General features: G+C 39.5%; 1 protein-coding gene across 1 annotated transcript; it reads right to left on the reverse strand.

Moving 5' to 3' along the window:
- Nucleotides 1–1,816: 1,816 nt before the first annotated feature.
- LOC147894347 (uncharacterized) lies at nucleotides 1,817–5,043 on the reverse strand. Its single transcript, XM_087385289.1, has 7 exons — nucleotides 4,678–5,043; nucleotides 3,806–4,252; nucleotides 3,425–3,691; nucleotides 3,149–3,307; nucleotides 2,918–2,977; nucleotides 2,543–2,779; nucleotides 1,817–2,446 (listed from the first exon to the last, which is right to left on the reverse strand). The coding sequence occupies exons 1-7, from the start codon at nucleotides 5,041–5,043 to the stop codon at nucleotides 1,817–1,819; spliced, it is 2,166 nt and encodes a 721-aa protein (XP_087241415.1).
- Nucleotides 5,044–15,574: the final 10,531 nt, after the last annotated feature.

Consider the following 15,574-nt stretch of genomic DNA (forward strand, 5'->3'; position numbering starts at 1 on the left):
ATTAGTAATTAACTATACTCGTACTAAGCATGCAAGCTCGATAATTGGTAATTAACTGCATTGTAATGATCATGCATGCCCAATTGTGGTAATTGGCCTAATGGTGGTAACTAGTAGTTACGTTGGTGGCTGGTAACTAACTACACTCTACTCTATCATCCAAGTGCGGTGGTGGTAGCTGGGTGGTAACTAGCCAGCCTAATGGTGGTAATCGGCCCGCTAGGGAAAGTGGCAATAAACTGCACTCAACTAATCATTTCATCCTGGTGGTGGTAATTGGTCCGATGGTATACTAAGCATGCAAGCCCAAGAACAAACCAAAGATAAGGGCCAACATTAATATCGCTGAACAAAGGCCAAGAACAGCTAAAAATCAAGAAAGTCTTGAGGCTTGAGTGAATTGACATGAGAAAGTACAATGCCTTTATAGGATAGGCACACACACACTCTAAGTGTCAAATATATATGGGATAAGTCCCATAGTGACACGTGGCACTCTAGGATATAAAGTAGTATAGTACTACGCTAGAACTCAATAGAAACACACTAAAAGTCACTCAAATTGACTCCATTTCCTAACACCCCCCCATGGAGGAAAGGTGAGGGACTACATGAGTGGAACCAAAGTCATGATAATGATGGTCATGAAAACTGTCCATGCCAGTCTAGAACTAGACATGGCTCCCACACAATCTCAGAGGCAAGTGAGCATGGCTCCAAGACTAGTGAGCATAACATAGAAATCTCATCTAGCATGGCTCAAAGGCTCATCATGCATGGATGCATGATCAACTTAGAGGTCTAGGAGACCAATGCACCAACAAATAGACCTATCAAAGCCAAAAACACATGGCTCCCATAGTACTTCCCCTCCTGGCTCCAAAGACTAATGAGGAACATGGAGCCACACCAAAAATAGAAAATAAATACATCATTTTAGGAGGACTATCCAAGGCAAAGTACCTTTATTAACTACACATACATGATTTATTGCATTCATTTTTTGGAAACGTCCCCACGGTAGAGTACCCAAGTACATCATGCTCAGAAAGCAAAATCATCATCTCCATCATCATCTAGATGTTGGAGACAAACAGTAAGAGCATGATCCTGTGTCGGATGATCATCTTCGTTTGCATCATCACTAGTGGCAGATGCCACCCAATTGGCATGATCCTTCGATTGTTGTTGAGCAAGCTTATGTGCAATATGTGCATTTGAACATCTTGAATGTCTTTCCTCGTGCTAGTGGAGTCGATGGCCTAGGTCTCCATTTGCTGGTGGAGGCAAGAGCCTATGTAGTATCTGATGAGTAGGATGGAGATTCTTTGTTACGGCGATCCTTTTCAAGAAAAAGAGACACCATATCTTCGAAGGTAGTAAATGCAGTTCGAAGTACTTCAAAGGCATTCTCAAAGCGAGAGATCCCTTCCATACTCATCATGAGGACAGCCATTTTGACATGACCCCAAAAACATTTCATTTGACCACACACCGGACAACCTTGCTCTGGAGGTCTGGTGCAACCACATTGCATTTCATCATTTTCCTAATAAGTCCCCGCAAAAAAACTTTTAGTCTTTCAAGTTCAAAATAAAAAGGTCTTTTGCATGTGCAGCCAGTTACATTGGCTTATTCACATGCAACCCGCAAATTAACACTATCATGTGTTCAATGTCTACCCTCGCACAATCTATGTGGAGAAAAATATAAATAGATTTTATCCTATCATATTAGCCCAACCAAAAAGCTACAAACAATCATGTAGGACAAATTGAAGCCAACATTAACTGCACTGCAGCAAGTATATCTTCAGTCAAAACTTGGATGCATCTTTTTCCATCACAACTGGCCCACATGTTGACACTTGCATTATTCTTATCACATACTTCTTCAACCGGTACCCATTCACTCGATTAGTGTGCAAACTTCCATCCAAATCACTCAACTGATAAGATCCATTTGAATACTTCTTAAACACACTGAAAGGACCCACCCACTTTGTCACAAATTTAGTCTTGAAAGTACTATCCAGTTTACTGTCATATCTTAATACAAAGTCTCCTTCTTTGATGTTCTTATCCTTATACTTCAAATTAGCTTTCATTTGTTTCTTTTCCTGAGTCTGAGCATAGTGTTCAACTGCTTTCATTCTATCAAGCTGAGCTTCCTGTAGTTCAACCAACCTTCTTTCATACTCGGTGTTAGGTTCTTCATCCATTTTCATGAGCAACTTCAGAGCTAGAATTTCTACTTCCAATGGAAACATAGCTTCTTTTCCATATACAAGATGAAAAGGAGAAAACTGTGTGCCTTCCTTGATTGCTATTTGGTAAGCCCACAGTGCTTGTGGCACAACTTGATCCCAGCTTTTCCCATGCATCTTCATGATCTTACTCATCATATTAATCAACTCTCCGTTGAAATATTCATTCTTACTGTTAGACTAAGAATAATGAGTAGCATATCTATGCTTAATTCTGAGTTTATCACACAACAAGTCAACCAACTCACTCCTAAATCTAGGCCCTTTATCACTTACCAATTCCAGAGGCATTCCAAATCTACAACATATATCTTCATATATGAACTTGCTCACTTGTTTAGCATTGACTGAAGCTTCTGCCCATCTCGAAAGATACTCTACCGCAGTGAGAATGTAACACTTACCTCCTGAAGTCATGGGAAGTGGACCGATTGCATCAATCCCCCACTTCTCCAATATGTTGTATGCTATGATGAGATTTCTCAACTCTGGATGTAATACTCTTCTTCCCATCTGTTGGCATTGTAAACAGGATCTGCACCAATGCTTTGTATCTCTCTGTAGAGAGGGCCAGATATACCCTTCCATTAGTATCTTTCTTAGCATTGTCTTGAATGCGAAATGCCTGCCACAAATCCCCTCATGATTTGCCTCAAGCACATGCATGATCTCAGCTTGCCCTGGGATTCTTCTCAAGACTAAATCTGCACCCTTCATATACAAAACATCATTAATAAGACAATAAGTCTCACAAGTCTTAATAAATCTATACCTCTTTTCTTTTGGAACCTCTGGCACTTTTCCTGTGAGCAAGAAAGCCTCCACATTCGAAAGACACTCTCTCCCTCTATACAAAGGTTCTTGAACTTTTACTACACACACCTGAACATTTTCCTCTCCACAAGCAGCATCATGTGCCTCATGATTTAAGTTTCTGTCCACATGCTGTAACAACCATGCATCAAAATGTCTGAGTAACTTTTTAACAATGCTAACCCAATTCTTTAAATGTTCATGCTTTATCTTCCACACCCCCAGAATCTGTTTTACAACCAGCATTGAATCACCTTTTATAATCAGTCTTTTTATTCCCATCTTCAAACATGATTGCAAGCCTTTAGCTAAAGTAGCATATTCAACTTCATTATTACTGCTTACTTGCAAGGGAAAACCTGATTTCCGAATTACCTTACCATCAAGATCATAGACAACCATTCCACCGGTTGCTTTGTCAATACTCTTCCTATAAGAACCATCAAAGAACAAGGTATAGCTGTCTTCTAAACTTTTTTCCTGCACTCTCTCAATATGATCTTCCACTTCCTTGACTAAAATAGGGGTATCTTTGTAAGTAAGCAAATCGGCCAATTCTCTACCAGGAAAGTAAAAGCATACTCTTGCAATTCTGTTATCCATCTCACCATACTTCGTGAAAACTTAATACCATTCACAAGTTGTGGCAACAGAGTACAACTGGTAAGTACCACAAAAGAATGAGGCAATAAATCTTCTACATGCAAATACAAAGCTGGCTAATACCAATTCTGCAGCTGAATACTTCTTCTCTGCTTCACTTTTCACCCTACTAGCAAAAAACACAGGCCTCATATACCTTGATTGCTCTCCCTGCTGCAATAAAATGGCTCCCAATGCATCTGGCCCTACTGAAGGATTGACATAGAAAGTCTTATCGAAATCAGGAGCTTTAACACTTGACACTCTTCCAACAATCTCTTTGACTGCTTCAAAAACCTCTCCACATTCACTTGTCCATTGCAAAGGCACCTTCTTCACTGCTTGTTGTAATGGATACAAAACTTGAGAAAGCATAGAAATGAATCTAGAAAGATACTTAACCTTTTGCAAGAAAGTATGCAACTGCCTTGTCTCTGTTGGAGGTGCTAGAGTAACCAATGCTTTAATCTTCTTAGGGTCTTGCTCTATTCCATTCTCAGAAACAACATGACCCAATACTTTAATACTTGGCTGTGCCAACTTACATTTTTGGGATTAAGTTGGCCTCCACTATCATCAATTCTCCCAAGTTCTTGATCCACCAACTTGGAACAATGATCCTTCCGATCACTAAAAATACAAATATCATCAATAAAAGCCTTGCAAAATTTATCAAGAAAAGGGGCAAGTACCTTATTTGTGTTCTCCTAATAATGTGAGGGAGCATTCTTCAAACCAAAAGGCATCTTCTTATAAGAAAAGCAGCCCCAAGGAGTAATGAAAGTTGTCTTTGTCTAGTCGTCAGGAGAAATTGCAATCTGAAAATAGCCCGAATACCCATCACATAAACTATACATCTCATGACCGGCTATCTTATCCAGTATGTCATCCACATGTGGGAGAGGATAGTGATTACTCTTCGTCATAGCATTCAACGGTTTGTAATTAACACATACTCTCCATCGTCCATCTTTCTTTGGTACGATAACCACAGGGCTGGCCCAGTCAGAGTGAACAATGGGAAATTTTATATCAGCCTTAAGCAACTTGACCACCTCCTCTCCAAGTACCCTCACTTGCTCAAGACTCAATCTTTTCATTTTCTGAAATACTGGCCTTGCATCTTCTTTTAATTCAATCTTCAAAGGCTTCCCTTTAAACCCTCTAATCTCTTCATACGATGTGATAAATAAATAGGGATACCCGCACAACATGGCTGAATACTCTTCCTTTTCTTTCAGAGTAAGATCTGGATTAATCATTTGCTGTACTAATTCCTGTGTTGAGATAGGTGCCTCTTTAGATTGCATAAACTCCTCCATTGCTTCAAATATGTCCTCTTCTAACTGATGTACAGTTTCAGCCTACTCCTTTGTACCCAAAAGTTCACTCCCTCAATGAAAGCAACCTGAGCTTCATCACTGTCAGAAGTAGTACTACTTTCTTCTTCACTCATGGTCTCACTCTACTTTTCTTCTTCTTCGATTGGGCTTGATATCTCAGCATGACTTACCATATCAAAACTGAACTTTTTACCATTAGATGTATATATTGAGATTATTCCCTTCCCCCAATTTTGAATAGCTCCCACTTTTCTCAACCAAGGTCTGCCTAAAATGAGAGGGTAAGCACCCATACTTGCCGGCATAACATGACAATCTATTCTGCAATGCACATTGAAGACTTCCACATCCAAATCCTTCACTACCCCCAAACTCTTCACTCTGGCGTGGTTGGCCATTCTTATTCAGAAGTGAGAAGGATCAGTAACCTCCAAACCCAACCTCTCAACACAAGATTGAGTCATCACACATATCTGGGCACCTCCATCAATGTATGCTTCTCCAAGCTCATATCCTTTATGCCATGCCTCCACCGAAGGGCAAATATCAGGAAGCTCCAAAATAGACATAATATTTTTTGCTACTTTATGCACAACTCTCTTCTTACCTAGATTTACAGCTTTCCTCCATTCTCTCTTCAGCATTGGACAGAGCCCAACCATCTATGCAAAAGTAATATCCACCTTTCTGTTAGATAAATCAGCAATCAAATCATATTCAGCCTACTCCTTTCCCAAGGGATAATCAGCTGTTCTGTACTTCTGTCTAGGCTTCCCTACCTTTTTCCTCTAGTAAGTAACAACATCTTCAGCCTGCTTACTCTTTTTTACACTTGGCTCTCCTTCTTCATCCCTGTCTCTCTTCCCAAGAGGCAAAACATCCAAATCACTCTCTTCCAATCCAAGCACGCTGACAAACTTACCTTTCCCCTTATCTTCAAAAGAAACCTTCTTTACTCCATTACTACTTGAAGGTCCAGGCTCTTTTATCTCCACTCCATGATCAATTGACCTATCTTTTAAATTTGAAGAAAGTGGGTACATATCACCGCCAACTCTAGGGGGCTTATCACATTGTGTACTATAATGTCCCCAATCTAGACAATTGAAGCATTGCACATACGGAGCATACACTCCCCGTCCTCTCCCGTCTTGCAACGGTGCTTGAACACTTGAATTGGATGCATGACCTGCTCCTCTACCACCTGGAGTCCGACCTCGTCCTCTTCCTGCCATAAGGTTTAAACTGAGATTCTTCATTAATTTAGCCATTTCATGAATTTCGTCCTTCATTGATCCCTCTTTCTTTTCTTCTGGCCTCACTGGCTCAATTACATTCTGCATAGGCATCTCCATAACAGAAGGAACAACGGGCACGCCATACTCCAACAGAATTATCCTTCTTTGCTTCCTCTCTTTCTCCTTAGCCACTCTCAGGGCTTCCTCAAAAGTTGGCAGGTCCTTCACCTCAACCTTCACCCGTATCTTAGGCTTCAATCTTGCAATAAATCTATCCTTCTTTATGACACAAGGTGGTACTTTTGGCAAAAGAAATGACTGCCATTTATTCCACATGACCATAAATCTACTCACATAATCATCCACAGTTTGGTCTTTCCTTTGATACAAAGCACATAACTCCCTCCATACTCCATCTGCATCCCTGGTACATGCAAACCGTGCTAAAAAACTACTTCTTACCTCTCCATAAGTGAGATTCCTGCATTCTCCTTGCTCATTTTGAGAACTGGCCTGAAATTCCTGCAACCATGTACGGGCTTCTCCCATCAAGCAAAAAAATAAAATTTGCAGCAACACTTTGGGTGCATTTCTGTCTTTTATGAGAGCTGTGAACTCCATACTCTCAATAAACTTTTCGGGGTCTTCATTGGGTAAACCATAAAATCTCGCAAATTCTTGAGCCATTTTCCAAGCTCACTGAGTACTCCTTGACTTGGGTGGACTTTCACTCACCAAAACAAAGACTCCTGTCCCTAGCAAGATCGCCAACACAATGATGTTAAAAAAAAAGAAACACAGGACAAACACAAAATGACTCATTACTTTACTGCTGACCCCGTACAATCATATCCACTTCTTCAGAATCCAACTCTAGAGACAAAATCATATCTTCAGAACTTCCCCGGGATCAGTACTGTAATGTGGTAGCTCTCAAGGTAGAGCTTGTGCACCGACTTTTAGAGCGGGTATCCAGAGCACACAAGTAACAAGTCAACCTCCCACATAATCTGACTAGAACACGCCCAGACTCTTTGAAAGAGGGGAAATCCACAGATCCATAGCCCACTGCTCATTGGCCAGCTAAACCCCCAAGCTCACAAGCTGTTCACAAGAGGAACTGGCGGGTACCATCATCTATAAATCTATAAGTACATTCACCGCACAAGCAGCTGTACAATTATACGTACGACAGCAGGCCCGTACAACCACACAGTAATCCGTACACTCTGCATTTAATGACAATCGTCCTCCGTACAACTCGTAGAAGACATCTTCAATAACTCGTACGTGCCTGTTTAGCCTGCAATCAAGGCACCGTACTACCAGCCCATACCAATCAACAATTACACCGTACAATCTTCTAACTGCAGACCGTACAAAGCCCACGCTTCAGATTCTGTACCAGCCCATATTGCTCATAGGCGCTCACCCTTCGCTTATGCACATGCTCACAATCTCTTTCATCTATGGAATCCCTCTCCTACAGTGTAGCCCTTCAATTAACACCGCTGCGATCCTTGCGCTGCTCTCTCCTCTTCACCCTAGGAGCCTCCCACCATCGCACCAGCTCTTTGTACAGCTCATCTGCCCCTCACCGACTCCTCCTCTTCTCCTTTATCTGCAAGCCCCAAACTCCACGTACCATGCTCGCTCATCCACTAGAAGCTTCCCTCTTCCATTACGTAGCCACATGTATGAGCACAATGCCTTCTCAATCAGTCCAGCCACCTCAGCCTAATCTGCCACCTCACTAGTGACATTTTACCACTCTCAAGACATTTCTCTTAAATCACATTAGATGCACATTTTGGACCTTTAGTCACACAATTCCCACACACATTAGCATGCACATTAAAGCTTGCATGCTCCCCCATATACACACATGAAAAGCCCCTTGACATGGGCACCGGAACACATCGAATTCCCATAACATATAAGACCACAGTGACTCAAGAAAATATAAAAAAACCCTTCATGACTTGACTTAACATGACCACAAAAACATTTCATTTGACCACACACTGGACACCCTTGCTCTGGAGGTCTGGTGCAACCACATTGCATTTCATCATTTCCCTAATAAGTCCCTGCAAAAAAACTTTAAGTCTTTTAAGTTCAAAATAAAAAGGTCTTTTACATGTGCAGCCAGTTACATTGGCTTATTCACACGCAACCCGCAAATTAACACTATCAGTGTCTACCCTCATGCACAATCTATGTGGAGAAAAATATGAACAGATTTTATCCTATCAATGTCACATCTTCCCCCCCCAGCAGATCCTTTCTAGTGATAGAGAGGGTCTACTGGCCCTCAAGATGATCGAGCCTGAGTAGAATTTAAGGCGATACTCATTGGTGCATCCGGGTATCACCATGCCATCAACATCCTCAAGCTGATAGGTTCCATTGGTGAACTTCTTCTTGACTCGATATGGTCCCTCCCATCAGCCGATATAATTTTTGTCTATCCGCTTGTCGAGATGGCTATCAAATCTCATGACCAAATCTCCTTCTGCAATATCTTTCTTCTTACATAATTTGGTATCAAAACGAGCCTTGCACCGTTTTTGAGAAGCTTTCAAGTTTTGCGAGACTTATAATCTGTATTCATCCAAGGCTTCTAGCTATACCAAGCATTGAGCATAGGCATCCTCCTCCAATTCAACTGGCAAAATGGCTTCAATTCCATACACTAGTTGGAATGGTGTAAACCCAATAGCTAGCTTCTGTGTGGTGCTGTAAGCCCATAAAACTTCTGCCAAGTGCCTATCCCAATGCCTTTTCTTGGTGTCTACAAGCTTTCCCATTGAATTGCACAATAATCTATTTGTTTTCTAAGCCATTACATTAGGGATAGTATGGCATGGACATGCTATGATTTATCTTTAGCTTAGGCACCACATCTTCAATTAGTTCATTTCTAAAAGAGGTTCCTCCATTAGTGAGAATTTCTAAAGGACAACCAAAGCATGAACAAATTTGATCAAAGAGAAATTTTGCAATTGTGCTTGCCGTGACTGTGGCCTTAGCCTCTACCCACCGAGTCGCATAATCTGTGGCCACCAATAAATAATGCTTGCCCTGAGATGAGCGAGGGAGTGGTCCCACAAAGTCCAACCCCCACCTCTCAAATGGTCCATATGCTGGAATAGGCTTCAAGGTCCCATCAATCAACTGTCTCCTTCCAAACTTTTGGCATACTTTACAACTTTGACACCATTCATATACATCCTTATGGAGGTGTGGCCAAAAGTAACATGCATTAAGAATTCTTCTAGCTGTGCTTGCTGAAGCAAAATGACCAAAGCATTCATGACACATTTCTAGGATTCTCTAGTCTCCATTGGATGGACCACCTGACAGAGCACCTTATCTTTTTCCAATTTATAAAGAATGTCATCAACAATAGTATAGGGACAAGCCTTCCTTACCAATCTCTAACACACTATTCAAAATTTTTGGACTTTCTCTCTTGGTTTGGACTTTTTTTTGGAGCATATCCTCTCCACTCAACTTCACTTAGTGAGCTAAAAAATTGGGTTTTTTTGAGCACTAAATGGGTCACTTATATACAAATATGGCCTTATTAAGCTTGTAAAAAGTCAAGTGGTAACCTCTAATTTTAAAAAAAATGGCTCAGTGAAGCTATAATTCCCAAACTCATGCATGGTGCCCCCATCCAATAACTATAATAATAATAGTAGTAGTCTCCTAACTCAAGTTCAATTTTAATACTATGAAATGAAAATATGACACCATATGAAAAGAGTTTGTTGAATTCAACATATAAGTGGTGTATAGATACACCATTTTAAAAAAAAAAAAGAGTTTGTTGAATTCAATATATAAGTGGTGTATAGATACATCCTTTTTTTGAAAAACAAACCATACAATAAATTATCTTATTGGTGGTGTATAGATACACCATTTGTATGGAAAAAAGCATACAAAACATTATTTTATGCATCTGAATCTCATTCAGAGTCATCAGATTCATGTAATGTATTTGAGCTTGATGGGTCAAGTCTTGCCAAATGATGTTTAATATGGACATGACTTGGATCAGGGATTGTGATACATTTTTCAACATTGTATCCATGCTTCTTTTTAAAACTTCGTGTCCTCGATTTCCAGCAATGAATAATGCTACTGACTTCCACCTCTATTAATCCCTCATTATTGGGAACCCATTCACGTTTCTTTTGCAAGCATCCCTCATATAGTTGTTTTATTGTATATCTTCTCGGGAGATTTTTCAATGGCTTTGGTTCATACCATAAAGCTGTAAATGTTATAGGAGTTCCCTTGTCATCCCTTCCTATCTTAGCAACCTTTGCAACCCAAATTGGGCCACCTTGGTCATCCAACTCTGAACCTGGATCAGATGCCCAAACTGCAACAAATAGACCCTCTTCAATCTCATTAGATGGTATAAACATTGGTAAGGGTTTGTCTCCCTTCCTGCCACAATATTTTCAAGGTAAAAGGCATTCCTCTGCTTCCTCCATATCTACTAACATATTTATATCCAAAGGAAAACTTGGTGACCTAGCTTGTTCCGGCCAAAAGGATTCAGAGTATTCAATGCTCATTAAGTTTTCTTGTCTTTCTAAAGATTGGATAAGTGCTTCAGTTGATTTAATTGTCTCCAAATTCTTAGTTGATTGCTTAGGATATTTCTGCATCATACTTTGAAGATTTTTAATGAAGTCTTTCAAGCCTTTCATTTCATCTATGTCAAGTGATTTGTTTTCTGCAAGAACAAATCTAGTTTTCTCCAATGGAATTATTCGTTGTAATAAAGCATATGACTCACTCCATAAATGATCTCCATCTACTGAGTAGTGCTTCCATTGCATCACTGGAATATTGTTATGCATGTGAAACCGAAAGTAGTGTGGATTTGTGTGTCCTATTAGGGCATCATCTCCTGTTTGTAAATGTGGCTCTATGAATGCTCTCCAATCTACCATTCTCTCTAAGATAGCCACTTCTGATTCTTCCTTGCGAGAACCTCCAATTTTTTTCCCAACTCAAAATAGCATATCCTCCATTGTCAAAACATCCATTGCCTTCAACTCACCAGAGATAACACTGAAGATTTGATCTATGTCTTCATGTGTATGGCCAACAAGAAGAAAGCCAACTTTCACTTCTTCAAATATTTTCAAACCAACCAGCATAGAGCATAAAGCAAATATATATTTATTCTTGATCTCTCTCCAACAATTATCAGCTTGTATTCGCAATGTGTTAGGCAAACATCCGTGAGCATCTCTGACCTTTCTTATTGCTTTCATGATTGATGTAACAACCTGGTTACTATCATGGTCATGCAAACTATCAATCCATACATCACAAAAGATTCGGTATCCATGTACTAATACTCCACACAAGTGTGTTTTTAGTCCACGTTTGCCCTCCAATGCCGATGGGATACGTCTATATCATGGCAAAGTGGTTGTATTCTGGTCCATGCCATCAATGGTGATGCACATGGACTTATCGACATGTGAAATAACTTCCTCTCTCCAAGAAGCATACAACTTTAGAGCATCCTCTGCACATGACGTAAATGGATTGATCACCATTTAATATATCTTCCTCACTGCTGCTCACATTTACTATGTTCAATGGCATTTTTTAATTCATCACATGTCTTACATTTTGACATCGTTTGCTTTGATGGTGTCTTGACATGACAAAAATCTCTACGCCAAATTTTGTATAAGGTTGATCATGAAATCATGCTCTCGTCTTTGTCTTGTAAAGTTTTATAGACAGTTTCTAGGATTACCTTCTTTGTCATTCCCAAAGGAAGATGTTGTTGGCATTCAACACGTCGATCTAGCATTGTTTGTTGAAGATGATGCTGTGGTAATGCATGGTCTTCGAGAACTTGCTTTAATGTTGCAGTTGCATTTATAGTGCTTCCATGGCATTTAAGCTTGTAGGTATTTCCATGAATTGTATGAATAACTTTTTCTTTCACCTCTGCCCAGATGGTCCAGTATGTGCCATGTGATAGTCTAGTTAACCATTGATATCCTCGATTGCAAATGGGTCTCCCATTAACCATGGGTTTCAATCTAGGTTTACAGTGTCTTGTGCTCAAATCTTGATTAGTGCCTTGATGAAGAAAGCATGAAAACTCTTGAAGAAGATAGTTATGTCTATTAGGTGCTGTCTTACTCCAAATACCAAGGCGTATGGCTGCACAATCATCTTTCCCAACTTTTCTAATGCAAAGTCTCTTGCAACAAACTCGCATAAGCATCCTTTCCATATTCTCCTCGAATAGCATCACATGTCTCTTTGGTTTTGGAATTGATGCCATGATTCTTCGCCTCTTCACACTCACATACTTTCTTTTTGTAAATAGTGTCTTGCGTTTTCTAGTTGTAAGACCATCAAACCTTGAATCCATTTCCCTTGAATCTTCATCTTTATAATCAAATGCTGTGTGGGCTTGAGAATTATTTGATACCTTATAATATCTTGGAAATGGCAATCTGGTCGACATGTTCATTGATGTCAATTTGTCGCCAATGGCTCTTGAATTTTGTGGTTGAACTGTTTCTCCTTCGTAACTCAAGATTCTCCCATCTATATTCTCTGGCATGCTAGCAACAATATTATGAACAACATGACAAGTCTCAGATTCTCTGCCCCTTTTGCCTTGTATTCGAGTGGTATCATCATGATCATTGTCACTAATATCATCAATTCCTGTTATTGAATCACTTATCCCATCGATCTTTGCGTGTATTTTTCTTTGTGGTCCCATCTTATTATTCTCAACACAAGACAAGTCTTTTATATCAATAAGCATGTTTGAGTCACTTGCAACACTCTATACCAGTGAGCCTGTTTGAGTCACTTGCAACACAGGACAAGTCTTCTATACCAGTGAGCCTGTTCGAGTCACTTGCAACACATGACAAGTCTTCTATACTAGTGAGCCTGTTCGAGTCACTTGCAACACAAGACAAGTCTTCTATACTAGTGAGTATATTTGAGTCACTTGCAACACAAGAAACCTTTTCTACATCAACATCTGTTACTATAATGTCCTCAATACCTGTGAGCATGCCACTATGATACTCTTGATTACTACTATAGCTTCTTATCAATTTGGATCCCATTTGTGTTATAGTCTTTTTCTTCTGATAATATTCCATTGTGTCTTCCATGACATTGAAGGAAACTGTCTTGGGCAAACTTGATTTCAAGAAAGCTAACCCCCATTTACAAGTACTATGAACTTGTAGTTGAGACGTAGTATTATGGACGTCTAATTGTGAAGTACTATCCATTGCATTTTGAATGACACCTGCACTAGTCAACTTAATTATCTCCACTATACAGAGAAAACTCTGAGCATAGCCCTTAAAGTTTCCAATTGCTAAAACTTCTCCGGAGCAAGATAACATCTCTACTTTTTCCCCCTGGATATAAGTTTTCTTGATATCTTGAAAGTATGTCTTTAGAACAATTTCATCTTGGTCCCAGAGTGTTCTGTGTGCTTGCATATCAAATATGTCACATTGTAAGATATCTCCCAATGTTTCAAAGTCTCCATGTGGATATTTTAAATGTACTTCAGGATTTACAATAAAATATCTTCAGGATTTACAACGTTGGTGATTATCACTACACATCTTCTCTCACCACAACGTTGGAAATGACACACATTCATAGGATCAAGACTATGAATTCGTCCAAAAGCCACCATTTCATTCTTCTTATATAACACCACATCCATACCCTCTATTAGGGTGAATACCTATTTTATGTATAAAAGTAGATTAGCAACTCAAAATGAACATAATAAATAATCATTGAGCTTATTATTACTTAATAACTTCTATATCAAAACTAGCAGAGAAGGCATTAAACCTAAACCCTACATCCTAAACTTTAAATAATTAATACCAAAACATCTTAACCACCGTAAATCCTAAACTTTAAACATTTAATTCATAAACCCTAAATCCTAAACTCCTAAACAATAAATCCTAAACCTTAACCCTAAACTCTAAATCCTAAACCCTAAATCTTAAATCCTAAACCTTAAATCTTAAATCTTAAACCCTAAAATACAATTTAATGAATTTTTTTAATTTGTGCAATAGGTTGGATATATCCCCCAACCTGTTGCTTGAGCAACACGTTGGATATATCAAGCAACAGGTTGGGGGATATATCCAACTTGTTACACAAATTAAGAATTTTTCTTGTTTGTGCAACAATTTGATATACAATTGGGGAATATATCCAACCTACAACTGAAAAATCTTGATTTGTGCAAGGTTGGGCAATAGTTGGATATATCCCCCAAGCAACAGGTTCAACAGTTGGATATATCCCCCAAGCAACAGGTTGGAGGCCTATTGTTGGATATATCTCCCAACCTGTTGCTTGAGCAACAGGTTGGGTGGTATATCCAATCTGTTGCACAAATCAAGAAAATTCTCGATTTGTGCAACAGGTTGAATATACCCCCCAACCTAGAGGCATGTTGTTGGATATACCCCCCAAGCAACAGGTTGGAGGCCTCTTGTTGGATATATCTCCCAACCTGTTGGGGGTATATCCAACCTGTTGCACAAATCTAGAATTTTCTAGATTTGTGCAACAGGTTGGATATACCCCCAACCTGTTGCTCGAGCAACAGGTTGGGGGGTATATCCAACATGTTGCACAAATCGAGAATTTTCTTGATTTGTGCAACAGATTGGATATACTCCCCAACCTGTTGCTTGATTGCACAAATCAATTTTCTTGATTTGTGCAATCAAGCAACAGGTTGGGGAGTATATCCAATCTGTTGCACAAATCAAGAAAATTCTCGATTTGTGCAACATGTTGGATATACCCCCCAACCTATTGCTCGCTTGAGCAGCTGCTTGCTTGAGCAACAGGTTGGGGGGTATATCCAATCTGTTGCACAAATCAAGAAAATTCTTGATTTGTGCAACAGGTTGGATATACCCCCCAACCTATTGCTCAAGCAACAGGTTGGGGGTATATCCAACCTATTGCACAAATCGAGAAAATTCCTTGATATTTACAATAGGTTGAGTGTACCATTAACCTATTCAACTTGCAACACTTTGGAGGATATATCAAACCTATTGCACAAATTGAAAAAAATCATAAAATTTTGATTGTATTTTAGGGTTAGGGTTTAGGGTTTAGTATTTAGGGCTTAGGATTTAAGATTTAGTGTTTAGGGTTTAGTGTTTACGATTATATTTTTAGGGTTT

Source organism: Dipteris shenzhenensis, chromosome 14 (genome assembly GCF_047967505.1).
Source record: "Dipteris shenzhenensis isolate YYH24624 ecotype China chromosome 14, Dip_SZ_1.0, whole genome shotgun sequence".
Taxonomy (NCBI): Eukaryota; Viridiplantae; Streptophyta; class Polypodiopsida; order Gleicheniales; family Dipteridaceae; genus Dipteris; species Dipteris shenzhenensis.